Source organism: Pantherophis guttatus, chromosome 9 (assembly GCF_059756535.1).
Source record: "Pantherophis guttatus breed Tessera chromosome 9, ASM5975653v1, whole genome shotgun sequence".
Lineage (NCBI taxonomy): Eukaryota > Metazoa > Chordata > Lepidosauria > Squamata > Colubridae > Pantherophis > Pantherophis guttatus.
The window spans coordinates 2,914,559-2,931,713 of record NC_142071.1 but is presented as its reverse complement, the minus strand read 5'-3'; the positions used below and the strand labels follow the sequence as shown (position 1 = coordinate 2,931,713).

The window sequence follows — 17,155 nt, the reverse complement described above, 5'->3', positions numbered from 1 at the left end:
AGGATGGAAGGCTGAGTCAACCTTGAGCCTTGGCGAGATTCGAACCTGCAGTAATTGCAGGCAGCTGGTCTTAATAACCAGCTTAATAACAGGGTGCCTTAGACCACTGTACTACCAAGGCTCTTGCAAGGCTTGAATGCAAAATCAAACGCAAATAAATACCAAGTTGCTGGTGTCATGATTAATTACAGGATTTAATTAATGCATTTATTAGAGGACAATTACATAACTCGGAACATCCCCACCTCTTCTGAAATGTTATTTTTTTTCCCCTCTTCTAAACGCCCTTTCTGAGTTTCCAAATCTCTCAACTGCAATTTCCAAACAATTATTGGAAGGGATTCAATCAAGATCAAGGGAGGTACTACTAATAAATACCACCCTATAAAGCCTTGGTAGGACCGCACCTAGACTACTGCACCCAGTTTTGGTCACCACACTATTAAAAAAAAGATGTTGAGACGAAAAAGTGCAGAGAAGAGCAACCAGGATGATTAGGAGACCGGAGGCTAAAACTTGCAGGAACTGGGCGTGTCTAGTTTAATGAAAAAAAGGACCAGGGGAGACATGAGAGCAGTCTTCAATATTTGAGGGGCTGCCCCAGAGAGTAGGAAGGGGGTCAAGGTAATTCTCCAAAGCACCTGAAGGCCAGATAAGGAATAAAATGGATGGAAACGGAACAAGGAGAGATTCAAACTAGAAATAAGGAAGAATTTTCTGACAGTGAGAACAATCAAACCATGGAACGGAAGTTGCGGGAGCTTCATCGCTGGAAGTTTTCAAGAAGAGACTGGATTGCCATTGGTCAGAAATGGTGTAGGGTCTCCTGCTTGGGTGGGGGGTTGGACTAGATGACCTACAAGGTCCCTTCCAACTCTGTTAATCTGAATGTCTAAAATGATCAAAGGCCTGGAGACTAAAACATACATTGTATGAACGGTTGCAGGAACTGGGCATGGCCAGTCTAGTGAAGAGAAGGACCAGGGGAGACAGGAGAGCAGTCTTCCAATATTTGAGGGGCTGCCCCAGAGAGGAAGGGGGTCAAGCTATTTTCCAAAGGCCAGACAAGGAACAATGGATGGAAACTGATCAAGGAGAGATTCAACCTGGAAATAAGGAGGAATTTTCTGACAGTGAGAGCAATCAACCCATGGAAGCTTTCAAGAAGAGACCGGGCTGCCCTCGGTCAAAAAATGGTGTGGGGTCTGCTTGGGCCCGGGGGTTGGACTAGATGACCTCAGGGATCCCTTCCGACTCTGCTAATCTCTTCATTTGAAGAAGCAGACCAAGCAATTATTGAGGACCCAGATTGAGACTGTTGGGGTCCCATAGGCTGCGGGTAAACCGCTCAGAGAGGCCTTTCGAAGCGGTATTATAAAAAAGTCTTAAGGGCTAATTGCTAATTATGGGGAAAATCATTCCTACGCCCCCCATTAAAACAAGCCGAGGAAACGCTCCGTTTGAAGTTTGAAACCGTGGAGAGGCCCTAGCGCGCGTGCGCGGAGTTAAATAAAAAAAAAGGGGGGGTCGGGCTCTGCGCAAGAACCGGCGCGAGACCGACCGGCCGACGCGCCTGCGCCCCTCCGCAAGCCGCGTTCGGCCAAAGGGCGTGGCCAAAGCCGGGGAGGCCTCGAGCGTTGCGCCTGCGCAGTGCGCGGAAACGAAGGGAGAGAGAGAGAGACCTTCAGCTTTTTGACAAGGAGGGACGGTCGGGCGGCTGAGGCGGCGGAAGAGGCGCCCCTGAGGTGCGGCCGGTGGGCGAGTGAGGCGGCTTGCGGGCGGGGGAGAGAGAGAGAGCCGGTTCTTTCCCCTCCCCCTTCCCCTCACAGAGGGTGGGGGAGGCGGAGGCCTCGGGGGAGGGGGAGGGGCGCTGAGGGCTCTGTGGGGGGTCGTGGGGAGGGGGGAGGGCGGACAGGCTCCTCTCTTGTGGTTGTATTGATTTATATTATAATGTAATGAATTACATTCGTCTCTTGTTAAGGCCCTGCTTGAGCATCCCGCGCACCCGTTTACTCCGCTCTCTGGGGGGAAGGTCGGAGCTGTTGTGAGGGGATGTGTGTGTGGGGGGGTCATGAGGGGCAAAGGCGTGGGGAGGGGGGGGCGTTTCTCGGGTCTAAAGCGGGGAATGCGCTATGAGCCCCTTCCTTAACAACCCCCCTCCCCTTTCCCTTCCCCTCCCCTTTCCCCTTCCCCTCCCCCTTCCTTTTACCCTCCCCCTTCCCTTTCCTATCCCCTTCCCTCTCCCCTCCCCCTTCCCTTTCCTATCCCCTTCCCTCTCCCCTCCCCCTTCCCTTTCCTCTCCCCTTCCCCTCCCCTTTCCCTTTCCCCTCCCCCTCCCCTTTTCCCTTTCCTATTCCCCTTCCCTCTCCCCTCCCCCTTCCCTTTCCTCTCCCCCTTCCCTTTCCTCTCCCCCTTCCCCTACCCCTTCCCTTTCCTCTCCCTTTTCCCCTTCCTTTTACCCCTTTCCTTTCCCCTTCCCCTCCCCTTTCCCTTTACCCTCCCCCTCCCCTTTCCTTTTCCCTTTCCTCTCCCCCTCCCTCTTCCCTTTCCCTTTCCCCTCCCCCTCCCCTTTTCCCTTTCCTATTCCCCTTCCCTCTCCCCTCCCCCTTCCCTCTCCCCTCCCCCTTCCCTTTCCTCTCCCCCTTCCCCTCCCCCTTCCCTTTCCTCTCCCTTTTCCCCTTCCTTTTACCCCTTTCCTTTCCCCTTCCCCTCCCCTTTCCCTTTACCCTCCCCCTCCCCTTTCCTTTTCCCTTTCCTCTCCCCCTCCCTCTTCCCTTTCCCTTTTCCCTCCCCCGCGCATGCTAAGCCTACAAGCAACTTGGTGCCTCTCTGCAGGTTAAGAGACGGGGGTTCCCAGTAAACCTCTCTCTCCACCCCCCACCCCTCCCCCAGTGGGTCCAGTTATATAGAGGATGCTGGCTGGGCCACCAGCACTGAAGTGTGTGTATGTGGGGGGGGGGGGCAAGTTGGGTGGGAGGGAGGTGGGTTGGGTAGATCTTCTGCCCACCTTGAGTGATTTGTAAAAATAACAAAGTGGGATGTAAATAAATAACCAAAGCATGATACCGTAGGAAGGTGTGTTAGGTGTGCCGCCTTGAGTTATTTGTAAAAAAAACAGTGGGATATAAATAAATAAATAAAACAAAGCATGATACCGTAGGAAGGTATGTAAAGGATAAGGTAATAAAGGATGCAAACAAAGATATAAATAAATAAATAAAACAAAGCACGATAGGAAGGTGTGTTAGATAAGTTCACCACCTTGAGTTATTTGTTAAAATAAAGTCGGATACATACAAACAAATAAAACAGAACAAAGCATGATGCTAAGCCAAACTCAACACATGACACCTCACCTTGAGGGGCAGTGGGTGAGACTGGTGTATATTCCATGAGGTCACAATGGGCATTGTTTACTTTGGCTTGGTAGGAGCCATTTTGGTTGATTGACCTTGGGGTTTGGTTTAGTATGTTGAAGGCATAGGCTGCCATGGAGGGAGGAAGCAAAGTCATCTTTGTGCAAGATGGGTAGGTTCCGAACCTTCCAACCTTCAGGTGTGTTTGCTAGGAATTGCGGTTCTGACGTACGTGGGAAAGGATTAGTTATAATATTGGCTTAGAAGTTGGAGAGGCTTGGGCTAAAAATGAAATGGGAGATGGCGTATGCGGATCATAATCAGAGAGATTAGATCGGGGTCGGCAACCCATTGGCTCTGGAGCTGTGTGTGGCTCTTTCATCCCTCTGCTGCGGCTCCCTGTCGCCAGTCAGCTCCACAATTGATAGGGCTTTCGGTTAGGACAGGTAGAGGAAAAAGGATGCTGCACTAGGAGAAGACTCTATGGTGGGGAACCGGACTTCCGGTCGGCTCCAGAATTGAATGAGGGGCTTCCGGTTAGGACTTTGTGGCTCTTTGAGTGTTTAAGGTTGCCGACCCCTGGACTAAATTGAGGATCAGACCCTTGCATAGCCAAGAGACCCATTGAATCTTGCCTTTCTGACAAGGGTGGCTGTACAGATCAACCTTGGAAGGACCAATATAGTGACTTGGCTTCTTGGCAAGAAAGGTGAGGTAGCAGAATATAATAAATACAGCCATGGAAAGGATGTTGATTGCCTCTTAAGTTTTAAAATGTAGAATTGAAGAAGCTGATTTAAAGGCCAGATGTCTGTCCATCCAACTCAGTTTTATGTAGAATTGCCCAACTTGGTGCCATCTGGATGGATTGGGCTATTGCCCAGACTTCATCTAGCATGATTATTGGCCGATTGTGCTTGGTTTATTTTATTTTTTTTATCTGAACTTTCAGATGGATAGGGTAAGATAAAAACATTTGAAGAATGTCTGTCCTCTGCTTCAAGCAGCAGGTTGAAGAGGATGATAGGACTTAGTGGGAAAGTGGTATAAGTAGTAACATTTGAATTATATCCTTCAAAATAGCTTTGAGTGGGATGTATTCATAACATAAAGCAACCCAAATAGATTCATGACTCTGGTGGCATGCGTCAAATAAAATCCCAAAGAAAATAATGCTATATTGCAATCAAAAGCCATACAAGATCAAGAACATAACTCCAGAAACAACATACAACCAGGACTCTCCCAATTATGCACGCCCAAAAAATTGTCTCATCCATCATTCTAGTTTTAACACCTGGGGTGGGGCTGGGGGGGCAAAACCACATTTTAAAATCTTGAAGGTTCAGGCCATAAAGGGCTTTTTGGTTGAATAGAGATATTTATTTATTTATCATATGTATATTCTGCCTTTTTATCAGGAACTCAAGAACTAAGTACTCCCCGATCTATCTTATGTCATTCTGCTCAGTTTGGTCAAATGTTTAACTTCATTCCCCCCCAAAAATTTGAAAATGAAGAATGAATTAGACCATGCAATGATGCTTTCTCCCTTATCCCTAATTAGGTCACATATGGGGAATTACACGTACTGTGAAGTCGGCAATGATGTCACAATCCACAAATGATTTTTTTAAATAAAACCTACTGGTATTCTAATCTTTTAAAAACAAACTTAAAAAGTGGCTAAAAGGTGAAAAGTTGTATTCCCAACCTATTCAAAAAAACTGTTCTAGTCCTTTGTCTAGTTCACCTCTTGCATTATATTCTAAGGCTTCTATTAAATCCTATGTGAGACTGTATTTGAAGATTTATTGTTCCATGAATATAAAGTGCTTCAGCTTTAATACCTGAGGCTATTGTGAATCAGCAGATGGGTTGTATCTAGGAATACCAACACACATTCTTGTTTTAGAGTCGTGTGAACATATATATATATGCATACGTTTGTTTGCATTTTTGTATCTGTTGTGTAAATTTGCCGGTTTGGTTACACTACTTTATGGTTCATCTAAGTCAGGGGTATCAAACTCACGTTGTTACGTTGTCATCACATGACACATCTGGCCCACGATTCATTTATAGTATGTTATGGGAAGATTGAGCTAAAACTCCCCCCATACTTGTTACATCAATTCAAAAAGGGAATTTACTGGTGCCTCGAGGAAGCAGATTCTTTTATCCTAAGGGTAAAATAGGAAGTAACTCAATTCCAGTGTTTATTTTCAAAACTATTGTATGATGAGTTGACATAACTTAGTTTAAAAGTTCCTATAGCTTGCAGTTGGCGGGATTACCATGCATCAACTTGGCGAGGTACATATTAATACCAGATATGAATTTTGCAAGGGATTTTAATTTGAATTTTTTGGTACCCTCTTGTGGAAATGCTGTGCTGAAGTACCAGTCTGAAAGAGCACTCCATTCTGAGCTCACCTTATAATGTTGTCATTCACAGAAGCACCTAAGCTTGTGGCAGGCACTGCTGTTGAAAGTCAGTAAGGTGCTGATCTTGTAGTTCATACCATGAACCAACATCTGGTAAGACTGAGCTACGTGGTATAGTTTCAATTGAGCACAGCATCAGTGCAAGAGTGAATTTTGCTTTCTTACACAAAGCTCATGTTTTCCCTACTAGCAAGCAATCTGAGTAGAAGCTATTCAGACAAAGTAAGCACGCGCAGGGGAAAAAATGGAGTGGGCTATTATTTGAAATGCCCTTTGCCAAAACTCCATGAATGAGACAAGCAGCGTAACTTGTATAAATTAGAAACCGATCCTTTGAATTCAAAATGGAGGATGTTCCCCCTCCAAACCTTTCCCCAAGATTGTGAGTTTCCTGAATTGTGTCTTTGAAGTAAAGAATTAGCAACACAGTCTATTTTTATTAGAAAGTGATTTTTTTTTTCACTTGAGAAATGATACAGATTGAATGGTAGTTGAAACTGGTGCATTTTTGTAATAGTGTAGATTCTAACTCTGGAAATTGCATTAGTCATTTGTTCCCCTCTCCTAAGTCAGATTTCTTGGCCAAGCCAAAAAATAAATCATGTTTATGTTCTCCTAATCGTGAGTAGGTGATCATTCCAGATCAACATGGCTAGATACAGGAAGTGATTTGAGCGGGAGGGGGGGAAGGAGAGAGGAGGGAGAGAGAGATAATAGCTTGTCCATACTTACACTCAGTCTGTACACAAGATATTCTTGGTCCTATCTTTTTTTTTGTAAAGTGACTTTTATCTAAGCATCATTTGGTATGAATGAGAACAGGAGGAGCTTCATCACTGGAAGCTTTCAAGAAGAGACTGGACTGCCATCTGTCAGAAATGGTGTAGAGTCTCCTGCTTGGGCGAGGGGTTGGACTAGATGACCTACAAGCTCCCTTCCAACTCTGTTATTCTGTTCTGTTAGAACTGAAAAAGGATTATAAGAACTAAATAGCAGAAGATGTGCATGTCATAGACACAAAAGTAGAATATTTCTACATACTTTTTGCTGAGCAATGAATATTTTGGGAATCATTTATTGTGACAAGAATTAATGCAAAGAATGGAAAGGCTTAGTCTGAATCTCTGTTTTTTTTAAAGATGTCTGCCAGTTTGGGGAATCATTAATTTGCAGAGAATAGTAAATGGTAAGGTTAGGAACCGATGGGATTATTGAATGCGAGTGTGCTGTCTTTGCTGATTTATCTGTTCTTCGCTTACGCAGAGTTGTATCCTATCAATAGTCTGATGGTCAGTCCAAAAAAGCAGATTTCTTTGCTTACAAATTCTCAACAAGTCTATTAAAACGAGTGCGACTTTTTATTTTTTTAAAGAAAAAAAACCTGCTCAAGAAATGTCCCAGTAGCATCCTATATGCCACCATTCAGATGGAAAGTATATTCTGGAGGAAGCAGGCACCTGTGATGCTTTTACATTTTTTGAATACATTTTAGGAAACCCCCTCCCCCCCTCAACGTTGGAGTACTTTCTTATTGTACATGTGCATCCCTCAAATGCACACAATCTCGTGCTTAGAAATATGCAAAATTTTCTATCACACTGTCCTGACTCCGGAACAGATGGTTACATCAAAAAACAAGCCCCTTCCAAGTGTCCAGTAATGGCCTGACTTCAAACTGGACCCGCCTAGATGTTCCAGAAGTGGAACACTTCCAGGTCACACTATTATTGGAACACTTAGAATGTTCCTTTAGATAGTTGGATCAAGCTCTCAGAACATGGTTTCTTCATCAGGCCTGGGGATGCCTTAGACAGCAGGGAGACCACACAACATGTAACATTCTGATTTTAAACCTCTCATGAACTTGGTTTTAATAAGTAATGTAATCGTTTTAGTTGATTTTACAATATGGGTAAATCATTGGCTTTATTGTACGCCACTCAGAGTCACTTTGGGTGAGATAAGTGGTCATATACATTTGATTAAATAAATAAATGGCATATTTTACGTGAGACTGCTCTCCACGCAGATTGTCCATGATGGCTTCTAATATATTTGGAGGGGGGGGTGCTTACTCTTTGGAATTTTATTTAGGATAAAGCCAGTAGTGTTTGTCACTTTTCACATCCAGAATCTTTCCGATAGAATGTGGGTTGAAATTAATAATCCAAATTTAGGTAAATATGCATTTTTCAGAGAAACTGGAATACCTGGTCAACAAATTATATAGAAGTTGGTGTCACTGAAAATAATATTTTGAATTGATACGTTGCTGGCACACTCAAATGTATTTTGAGGTTAATCAAAACTCTTCAAGAAATGTTTTCAACTTATTGGGACCTAAAAGGTAGGGATGCCAAAAGAATTATGTGACATATGTTTAGTCTGAGAAATGGAAACTGATTTAGAGTCACACCAGATCTAATAAAACTGAGATTTGAATTTCCTTGATATTAAATATATTGCTGTATCAGGTATATGATCCTGGCCTAGGAATGCATTAGATCCTCTTTATTGGAACAATATTCTAACTGTACATCAAAGAAATTACATTCAGGATTAGGGGTTCAGAATTTTGAGAATATTAAATGTACAGTATGTTTAGTTTTATATAAAGGTAAACTTGGATTATGTTTGAGTAAAAAAATATTTCATATTGCAGGTCTTTCGCTACAAGTGCTAGTTATTATGTTCTAATGATAACACTTTTTCCCTCTCTTCCATACTTGACAGGTAAACTTAAAAGAGGCGAGTCCTTCTGTAGATTCACAGTGAGAAGTAAATGATTTAGGGGCTAAGCTGTGAAATACAGAGTCTGCAACCATGTTCGCCTGTCCCCCTAGAGTGTCAGGTAGGTCTCTTTCTCGCTCTTGCTCTATAATTGTCTACATATACATGTGTATTCTTAGAGACGTTCAAACGTTTCAAGTAAATAATTAGAAACCAAGAGTCCTGGGATGATGTATGTTAATAAGAAAGTTACTGCTTTGATCTTGCCTTTTATCGTTTACAAGGAGTTCTTGCTTGTCTTCTGAGGGGCCATATTAGAAACCATGTCTGGCAAGACTAAAATTCTTGTCGAGTGGAAAAACAAGGCAAAGTCAGCAGCCGATTTAGCACTAATTTATTCATATAAAGAGACAGGCCCCAGGGTCCAAAATCAGGAAGGAAGCAACATTTCCTCTCAAAGAAATAAGATACCCTGTTGAACTTCAACTCACTTTCCAACTTCTGGCTTCCCACAGGCCTGGAAATTTCTTGTTGAGGATTCAAAAAAGTTGGGATTAAAAATACGTGAAGGATGGGCAGGAATGGAGAATTCTTGAAACGAGTCATAATGTTATTGTTGGAAGGATGTCTAAGGGAGGGCGGTTGCCTTGGGAGAAATGTATTGCTGGAGTCTAATCCAATTGTTGGGAGTTGTGTTTTTCAACAGACAGCATTTTTCACAAGCCTTGTATCCCTGAAGGTTTGCGAATAGACTGTCAGAATGTCATCACTTGTGATATATAAAGAATTCTGAACCGCTACTGAAGTTGTGTCTATGTGTGTGCTTGAGTTATTTCTAAATCCGTTGTAATCGTGCTTTTTGTAGACCCCATGAATATTCCACCAGCTTATTGTGACCTGGGGAAATCTGCTAGGGATGTATTCAACAAAGGATATGGTGAGTAATGCCCACAAACCCAATTTTGTTCTTTTCACCTCAATCTTAGACTGGCCGTCTAGAAAAATTATACTCTGGTACTACTTATCTCTTAGGGAAATCATCTTTGCAGGTGACTTAAAAATGTTGGATAATATTAAACTTGCAAGATTTATTGCAGTGCTCGGGACTCAAACATTTTAAAAATGTATTTTTCTAGACTTCAGTAATTGTGAGACATAAAGGGAATGTAATAGCAGAGCTCAGCAATTAATAAATAAAATTGATATTTTTTCAGATGTCATAATTTTGGAAAAACCTACAATTATTAACAATTCCGTTTCTGAGAATGGTTAACTTTTACTTATTTCAAGCGTTTCTGAGGGGGCAGATAAACTTCTAGATTTTTCCTGAGCATGGTAAGAACTTCAGAAGGGCATGACAGCATCAGGCAAACAACTGGAATTGCTGTTACTAAGTGACATGGTCATGTTGCCTTTGTCTGTAACTATTTCAGACAAATATATGTTGTTTATCACATCATTGATTCTGGTATGTATTTTAATTTTAGGGTTTGGAATGGTCAAGTTAGATTTGAAGACCAAGTCTTCCAGCGGAGTGGTAAGCAGTGACTTTATTAAATAATTTAGATAACAAAAAAGGCTTTGTGAAACATCTAGGAAAATCTGTGTAACACTAAAGAAGTAGCGCCTACAAATATTCCTTTTTTAGAATCCCCAAATCTTACCTGCCTGTCACTGTTTTGTAATTTGACTTTTTCAGAACTTAATAATTTGGAGTGTGGTTTTAGTAACTGGCAAAGAAAGATTTTGATTGATGGCAATTTTATCGTGCATTTCTCTGCTATACTCGGAACAATTATAGCAAGAGAGATAAATAATTGAATATATAATATGATTGATATAATTGGAAATCCAGGTATAAATGGTAATATATAGGATTAATCAAATTTTACTGATGAATTAACAGTGCTAATTTAATTTTTCCCCCTTTTTTCATGCAACACTGTTTTTGGATGTGTAATTAGCTGGTAAGAATACACTATATTCTCTTCTATATGCTTTTTGTTAAGGTTTATTTATTTAGACTGTGATCCAGTCCGTCTCTTAAGCCATTCCGAGTTTAAAAAATGTGATAAACAGGCTTTAAGTGTTGCATTATTAAGAAGAACCATTTATATCAGAACTGTCCAAAGAATGAGAAATTGGCATAAAATAGTCATTCATATTTTATCCCATGCACCATTCCCCAACCCAGTGTAAATTCTTCACCTGCTTAGAAATTCTCACTAATTCTTGAATTGGGCTTGACTATTAAAAGCAGTCTAAGGGTGTAAACCCTGATCAGATTAATTGTAAAGGTTGCATACTTTCTGGCAGAGGTTTTTTTTTTTTAATTGGCATCCATCTATACCAGTGTGGAATTTCTAGCGGGGAGTTCCGTTTTTGAAATTTGTCTGGGTGGTGGGGAGTGAAAGATGATTTCTCCCAGTAGCTCTGTATGGCTTTGGCCAACCACCAGAAGGGCTGAACCCCCTCTCCATCTTTGCAACACTTAAGATATATTAACCTGGAATAATGGGATTTATTTCTTCTGTCTCATATTTGATTTTAAGTGTAATTAACTAATGTATGATAGTTTTAAGTACATTCTGTTTTATTAAAATAGGGGCAGCATTTTTTCTGTTCCAGAATGAAAAGAATCGGGAAAGCTTGACGCTGAATTAATAGACTATCAATATTAATAGATCAGTAGTAGTATGGAAAGGTATAATTTTATCGGTGTCATGACACCACTGAATTATAAGACCTCAGACAGGAGAAATATATCTTGATAAGGTCCTGAAATCCAGTAGATTACATTTATAACGCTGCACGGGAAGTGTAGATCATGTTGTAGATCAGGGGCGTCTAACCTTGGCAAGGGTTAGTTAGCATGGCTGGTTGGGGAATTCTGAGAATTGAAGTCACAAGTCTTTAAAGTTGCCAAGATTGGACACCCCTGTTATAGATGGAGATTGTATAATTTGTCAACATTGCATGTTAAAAGCCCAACTCTTTGCAACTTAAGATAAATGTAATTTATTTGCAGGAATTTACTACTAGTGGCTCTTCCAACACAGACACAGGCAAAGCCTCAGGCAACCTTGAGACTAAGTATAAATTTAAGGATTATGGACTTACATTCACTCAGAAATGGAATACCGACAACACCTTAGGCACAGAGCTCACCATGGAAGATAAGGTAAGAATGGGGAATTTAGGCTATGACATTTCTTGTATTGGGAGAAATCAATACAGTTAGTACCATTAATTGCACCTAATTTATTCTGTGCACAGTCCAGAATAAAATAGATTTTGTGTATTATAAACGTTTTTTAAAAAATCATTTTCTCCCACATTTTTCCTGGATCAGATCTTCATACTAATCTGTACAAAATTTAAAACAATCAGAATAACATTATGCTATGTTTTATACTGTTAGTGTATTTTCCTATTTTGTGAGCAGCAGGGTGTAAATTTGATTAGTAAATAAATAATGAATGAGCATGGGTAGCACTAGATCTGTGGAAATCCTTGGAGAATTAAAACCTGAGGATAAGCACCGGGTGGATTTGTCTCCTAGTATCTAAAGATTAGGAAGAGGAGTTCTGAGTGAAAAAACTGAGAAAATAGTGAATTCCACGAGTCCTAATTTTGGGGAGATTTTAAGATGTTCTGCATTCTTCTGACTTGCAGTTATCCTTCTGGTAACTGAAGAACGACGTCATTTAGTGTATGTACATAGCAATGCTGCTTAGGTGATTGAAGGACAAATTCTCAGTTTCCAATAATCCAGGAGCTTCATGCTATAATGGTAAATGAGAACTGTGCCTTGTCCGTAAAATTAAAACGCAGCTTTTAGGACACCATTACAGCAGTTCTTTCATTTCTCTGTGTTACAATTCTACTGTGATTTACTGAGAGAACAAGAAATGTTAAGTAGAGGATCCAAAAACGGGACCCAAAAAATGTAACCCATATTATGGGGAGAAAGAACCAATGTATTCATTTCCTTTTTTTTCACTGCAGTTGGCTGAGGGAATGAAGTTAAGTCTTGAAACCATGTTTGTACCAAATACAGGGTAAGTATTCCTCTCAAAGGCCTCTTGCGTTACATCCCTTCCCGCGTAGGATGTGGTATTAACATCCAGACCGCTTTTCTAAATCCATGAGGACACCCTGTCTCTCCTGGAACCACCCAGGCACTTTTGGAAAATGACCAGGAGGCTGTGGGAGATCAGTTGTTAATAGAAAATGCTTGTCCTTCTACACGTATGTAACATGCCTTTAACATGTCAACAAAATACAATTTGGGGATCCCATCGATACCTCCTAACTATTGCAGGGACTTGGTTGCTGACTGTTTTCATAACATTGAGTTGGCCGAGCTCTGATCCTTCAAATGTAGTAGAAAATGTCAATAAAACATAGTCTCTGCTATATACTAAGACAGCCTGACCCGAATTTTTCTCTTCTTTTTCTTCTTCTTCTCCTCCTCCACCTCCCCTTTGCCAGGAAGAAAAGTGGGAAGTTGAAGACCTCTTACAAACGAGAATATATAAATTTAGGTTGTAACGTTGACATCGATCTCTCCGGACCAACCGTTCATGGCTGGGCTGTTTTGGGCTATGATGGTTGGCTGGCTGGCTATCAGATGGCTTTTGACACAGCTAAATCCAAACTTTCACAGAATAATTTTGCCTTGGGTTACAAGGCAGCAGATTTCCAGCTGCATACAAATGTGTAAGTACTGATTGAAGGACGAGGGGTGGGCGGGGGCTGAATGTGTGTGAGTGAGATAAACTATTACAGTTGAACAGTTGCCTGTCCTTGATAGTGGGGGAGGCGAGGAGGAGTGAAGACTTCAGACTAAATGAAGTCTCGCTGTACCTGAAATAAGGTTTCTCTCCTACTTATCAGTTGAGATTTTGGTAGAGAAGCAGCTGGTAAGCTTTTTATTTAGCAGGTCCTACATTTTGAGAAGAGCTGAAGTGTCAGAGTGCAGACACAGCCGACTGGCTGGTTGTAGTCATGTCCATCCTGAAGAATTTGGACTCCTCGTTTATATTTCTGCCTGGTTCTTCTTCCCTGTATCTACACTGTGACTTTTACAAAGATTGTAGGAAGAAAGCTGTGGCAAAAAAACAACCACCACAAAAAAACCCAGGAATTTGGAAGGATCTGATGAAAGCGCTCAGGTCTTTGAATAAAGCATGTTAGTTGGAAAAAGTGCAAGCAAACTTCTGATTTCGCCAATTGATAAGTGATTTTTAACTTTACGCGCTTGCTCCATCGCCTGGTACAGCTGGGAGAAATCCATATTTTTGTAACCTTTTCAATTCCGGCTGTTCTTGAGGAATCTTTGTACATCACCTCGCTCTGAAGTGATGGATGCATTCAAAGAATGCCAAGGCCAGAGGAAAATTATTCAATTGGATTATTCAAACACTTGTCAGTCTGTTTACTCAAGGAGAACAGGGGAAAGCAAAAGGTGTGATTGTGTGTGTGTTGTTGTTGGTGGTGGGTTTGAATCGAGGTAGAATTCTTTTTAAGGGCAGAAATGGAATTTCTTCTGATTTGCTGCCAACAGGAACGATGGCGCTGAATTTGGTGGCTCAATCTACCAGAAGGTTAATGACAAGGTTGAAACAGCTGTAAGTCTTGCTTGGACTGCCGGTAGTAATAACACTCGGTTTGGCATTGCCTCCAAATACCAGCTGGATGATAAAGCCTCAGTCTCGGTAAGAACTTTGCCAGTTTTCTAGAATATTGCAACTATGCGTTGGTTAATGGAGTCGTTTGGATGTCATATTCTTTCTCTCCCTTCTCTCTTCCTCCTATTTACTTAGAAGTTTGGAAACTCCTTGTTGGTTAATGATTTTTCTGAATCTGCCATAGCTGTGGTTAATTTCAGTTTAAGCCAGCTTCAGGGACTATGATTTGAGGTTGGCTTGTTAGCCATTGCTAAGTTTGGATGATGTGACATTGAACAGCAGAATTTGAGGGCAAGCACAGACTATTTGCATCTCACTAAACCGTCATTTAGCAAAATTTCTGAACCTCCTCTCTGAATGTGTTGCACCCGTTTTTGCTACTTCTTAGTTTTAGAATATGGAACATAGAACATTTTTAATTAAGTTTGTTACCATGATGGGAAACACTAATATCAAACTTTCCTTTTGGGACCTTCTTTTGGAACTGTTTTGTATGTTTCAGTGAATGCTGCTAGTTTACAAATACGTTTGTGAATATGATCATTTGCTGATGGTAGCCTTAAGCGAAGTGTCCTTAACCTAGGATTCATGGATAGACTTCAGAGGATCTAGGAACTTGAGTAGGAAAAAAAAATTGCAATCTTATTATCTCTAACCTCTAACATATCTTTAGTTATTTACCAATGAATGTGGGCAATCAATTAATTTATGGCCTCTAGACTGAAAGAAAATCCCTTAGTTATTTCCCAGTAGTTTCATATATAAGATATATTTCATATATTCATATATTTCATATATAAGAACAGCAAGATTTCTATCTATGGTTTAGGAACTGTTCTTTTATCCAAGGTCAGTGAAGGAGAATCCTTTTTATGGGCAATTGTTACTAGCTTTTCCTTATCTGTAAGTTATTAGCTCTCGTTCTCAAACTTCCGCGTTCAAGATATATGCGTAAATGCTTATCCTAGGAAGGAACCCACGTGTTACTTATGCGCTACACTTTTTTTTTCCTTTCTTTTTAGGCCAAAGTGAATAATGCCAGCCTCATTGGACTTGGTTACACTCAGACTCTCCGACCTGGTACGTTAATGATCTGCTTTTCATTTTAATAATAGTTGTACAAAGCTTCTCGCGATTGTGATCGTCGGCTTGGAAGCCTGCAGGCAATCTCAGCTGTCATTCAGAATAGCTCAGTGGGATTCCATGTGGATCACAGGAGTGGAGTAGACAAATCCGGCCAAGAATAGTACGTGTTGTAACAACCATGCCAAGAGAGAATCCGGTCCTAAGAGCTGAAGGTCAAATGAAGGGAAGGTAGCGAGTTTCTCATGGCGAAACTCTCCAGCAAACGGAAAGTGGCTTGAACAAAAACTTAAGAATCTTCAGACCTGGCATTCTGTGCTTCAACTTTCCCACCCTTTCTCCTCCTGCCTGTTAATTTTTTCCCCCCTTTATTCTCTAATTCTGCTGTTTCTCATTCTCTAACAATGTCATCTTTCTATCAGGTGTGAAGTTGACTCTCTCAACTTTGATCGATGGCAAGAATTTCAGCACCGGCGGCCATAAAATCGGTCTGGGATTTGAGCTGGAAGCTTAATGTAGGTATTGATGAAGTATTAGATCTTTATTTGGAAGATGAAGGAGAAAATAAAACCCCACATGTTCTGGCCTTAAACTCTTCTGTGAAACTTCAAAAAGCGTGAACTTGATATTCTTCCAAAGAATTGTTGTAACCCCCCAACACTGAAGTCTGGAGAGTGCAACCTAATGAAGGGCAATACTTGAAGGAATGCATGGAAGTTGTAATGGTTGTAATGTTACATGGAAGTTGTAATGCTACATTTCAGTTCAGTTCTTCAGTTATTTTAAAAGTGTTCCTTGGAAGACAGCATAGCATCTGGTTAAAGGAAGAATCTCCCACTTCCCATCCTTCTGTGTTACTTCATCACATCGTGCATGTCCGACATTTCACGACCTTTTGTAAAACTGGTCTCTGTGCTGTAGTGAAAGCTTTGGTTTTGCATCAAAATGGAAATAAATGAAATCACATTTGGAACCCAATCCTTTGTTTGATTAATGCTACTTTTAAAATCCTAAATCTTCTCCGTTTGGGACCAAACCAGCCAAGATAGGAAAATAATTGTTGGAGGGGGATTGCGTGACATTTCTGTAACTCACACAGATTTGCTGCCAAAGGAATTTTTTTTTTAAAACTGCTGCTCTCTCTCGAGTAGAAAAACTAGATTCTTTTATATAGCACTTGATAGAGAATAAATATAGTGGTAGTAACAAGTTAAATGACCTTTTCTTCACCACTGGAGGAAGACATGCTGAATAGCAGCATCCACCATTTGAGATATGTTTCTTTTTTCTTTTTGCTATTTCCCTCTCGAGGAATAGCATGATCACAATGTGTGCCTTTCAGATACTATCAACTAATACTTGCTTAACAAATAAATCAATAAAATAGCTACTGTGTTAAGTCTGTTTCTGTATTAAAACTGGTAATTTATAGTCTTTATTACAACAATACCTATTTTTCCATCATGGTCTGCTGTAAAAATAATGGGATCCTTTTTTGCAGCTGGAGGACAGTTAATTTTTTTAAACTGGTCTCTGAGGCCTGCAGAACATAATGGCTTGGGAAAAGATTCAGGCAAGACTTGAAGGCACAAAGTGTTCTCTTTTAATAATGTATTTTAAAATGTAAGCTTAATGTATCCACTTCTTCCTCTTTTTAGAAAAAAAAAATCACTGGGAATAATTGAACCATGGAATATTGGTGGTTCCTCAAATCCTAGATATTTCACTGCTTTCAATTTTTTTTTAACCGTACCTCAACGCAAAACCTGGTTAGAGGGGACCAAAATCTTTGGCCCATTCACACTAGAAGAAGAGCGGTGAATTTTCCACTTACAATAACCAAAA

At 40.8% G+C, this 17,155-nt stretch overlaps 1 protein-coding gene across 6 annotated transcripts; it reads left to right on the top strand.

Moving 5' to 3' along the window:
* Positions 1-1,522: 1,522 nt before the first annotated feature.
* On the top strand, positions 1,523-16,288 carry VDAC3 (voltage dependent anion channel 3). Of its 6 annotated transcripts, none has more exons than XM_087875805.1 (11): positions 3,445-3,528; positions 5,815-5,897; positions 8,538-8,655; positions 9,400-9,471; positions 10,022-10,071; positions 11,563-11,715; positions 12,543-12,595; positions 13,029-13,256; positions 14,104-14,254; positions 15,250-15,307; positions 15,733-16,288. In XM_087875805.1, the coding sequence occupies exons 3-11, from the start codon at positions 8,628-8,630 to the stop codon at positions 15,822-15,824; spliced, it is 885 nt and encodes a 294-aa protein (XP_087731931.1). In that variant the 5' UTR covers positions 3,445-3,528; positions 5,815-5,897; positions 8,538-8,627; the 3' UTR covers positions 15,825-16,288. The 6 variants fall into 6 exon arrangements, with proteins under 6 accessions (XP_060539514.1, XP_087731931.1, XP_087731928.1 ...); XM_087875802.1 differs by having other exon boundaries at positions 3,445-3,555; XM_060683531.2 differs by lacking the exons at positions 3,445-3,528; positions 5,815-5,897 and adding an exon at positions 1,523-1,745.
* The last annotated feature ends 867 nt before the right edge of the window (positions 16,289-17,155 follow it).

Bases quoted from the DNA above. Each gene is read 5' to 3' on its own strand.
- VDAC3 (XM_060683531.2), top strand. From the start codon at position 8,628: ATGTTCGCCTGTCCCCCTAGAGTGTCAG. The intron at 8,656-9,399 runs GTAGGTCTCTTT...TGCTTTTTGTAG, and splicing joins CTGTCCCCCTAGAGTGTCAG to ACCCCATGAATATTCCACCA. The intron at 12,596-13,028 runs GTAAGTATTCCT...CCCCTTTGCCAG, and splicing joins ATGTTTGTACCAAATACAGG to GAAGAAAAGTGGGAAGTTGA.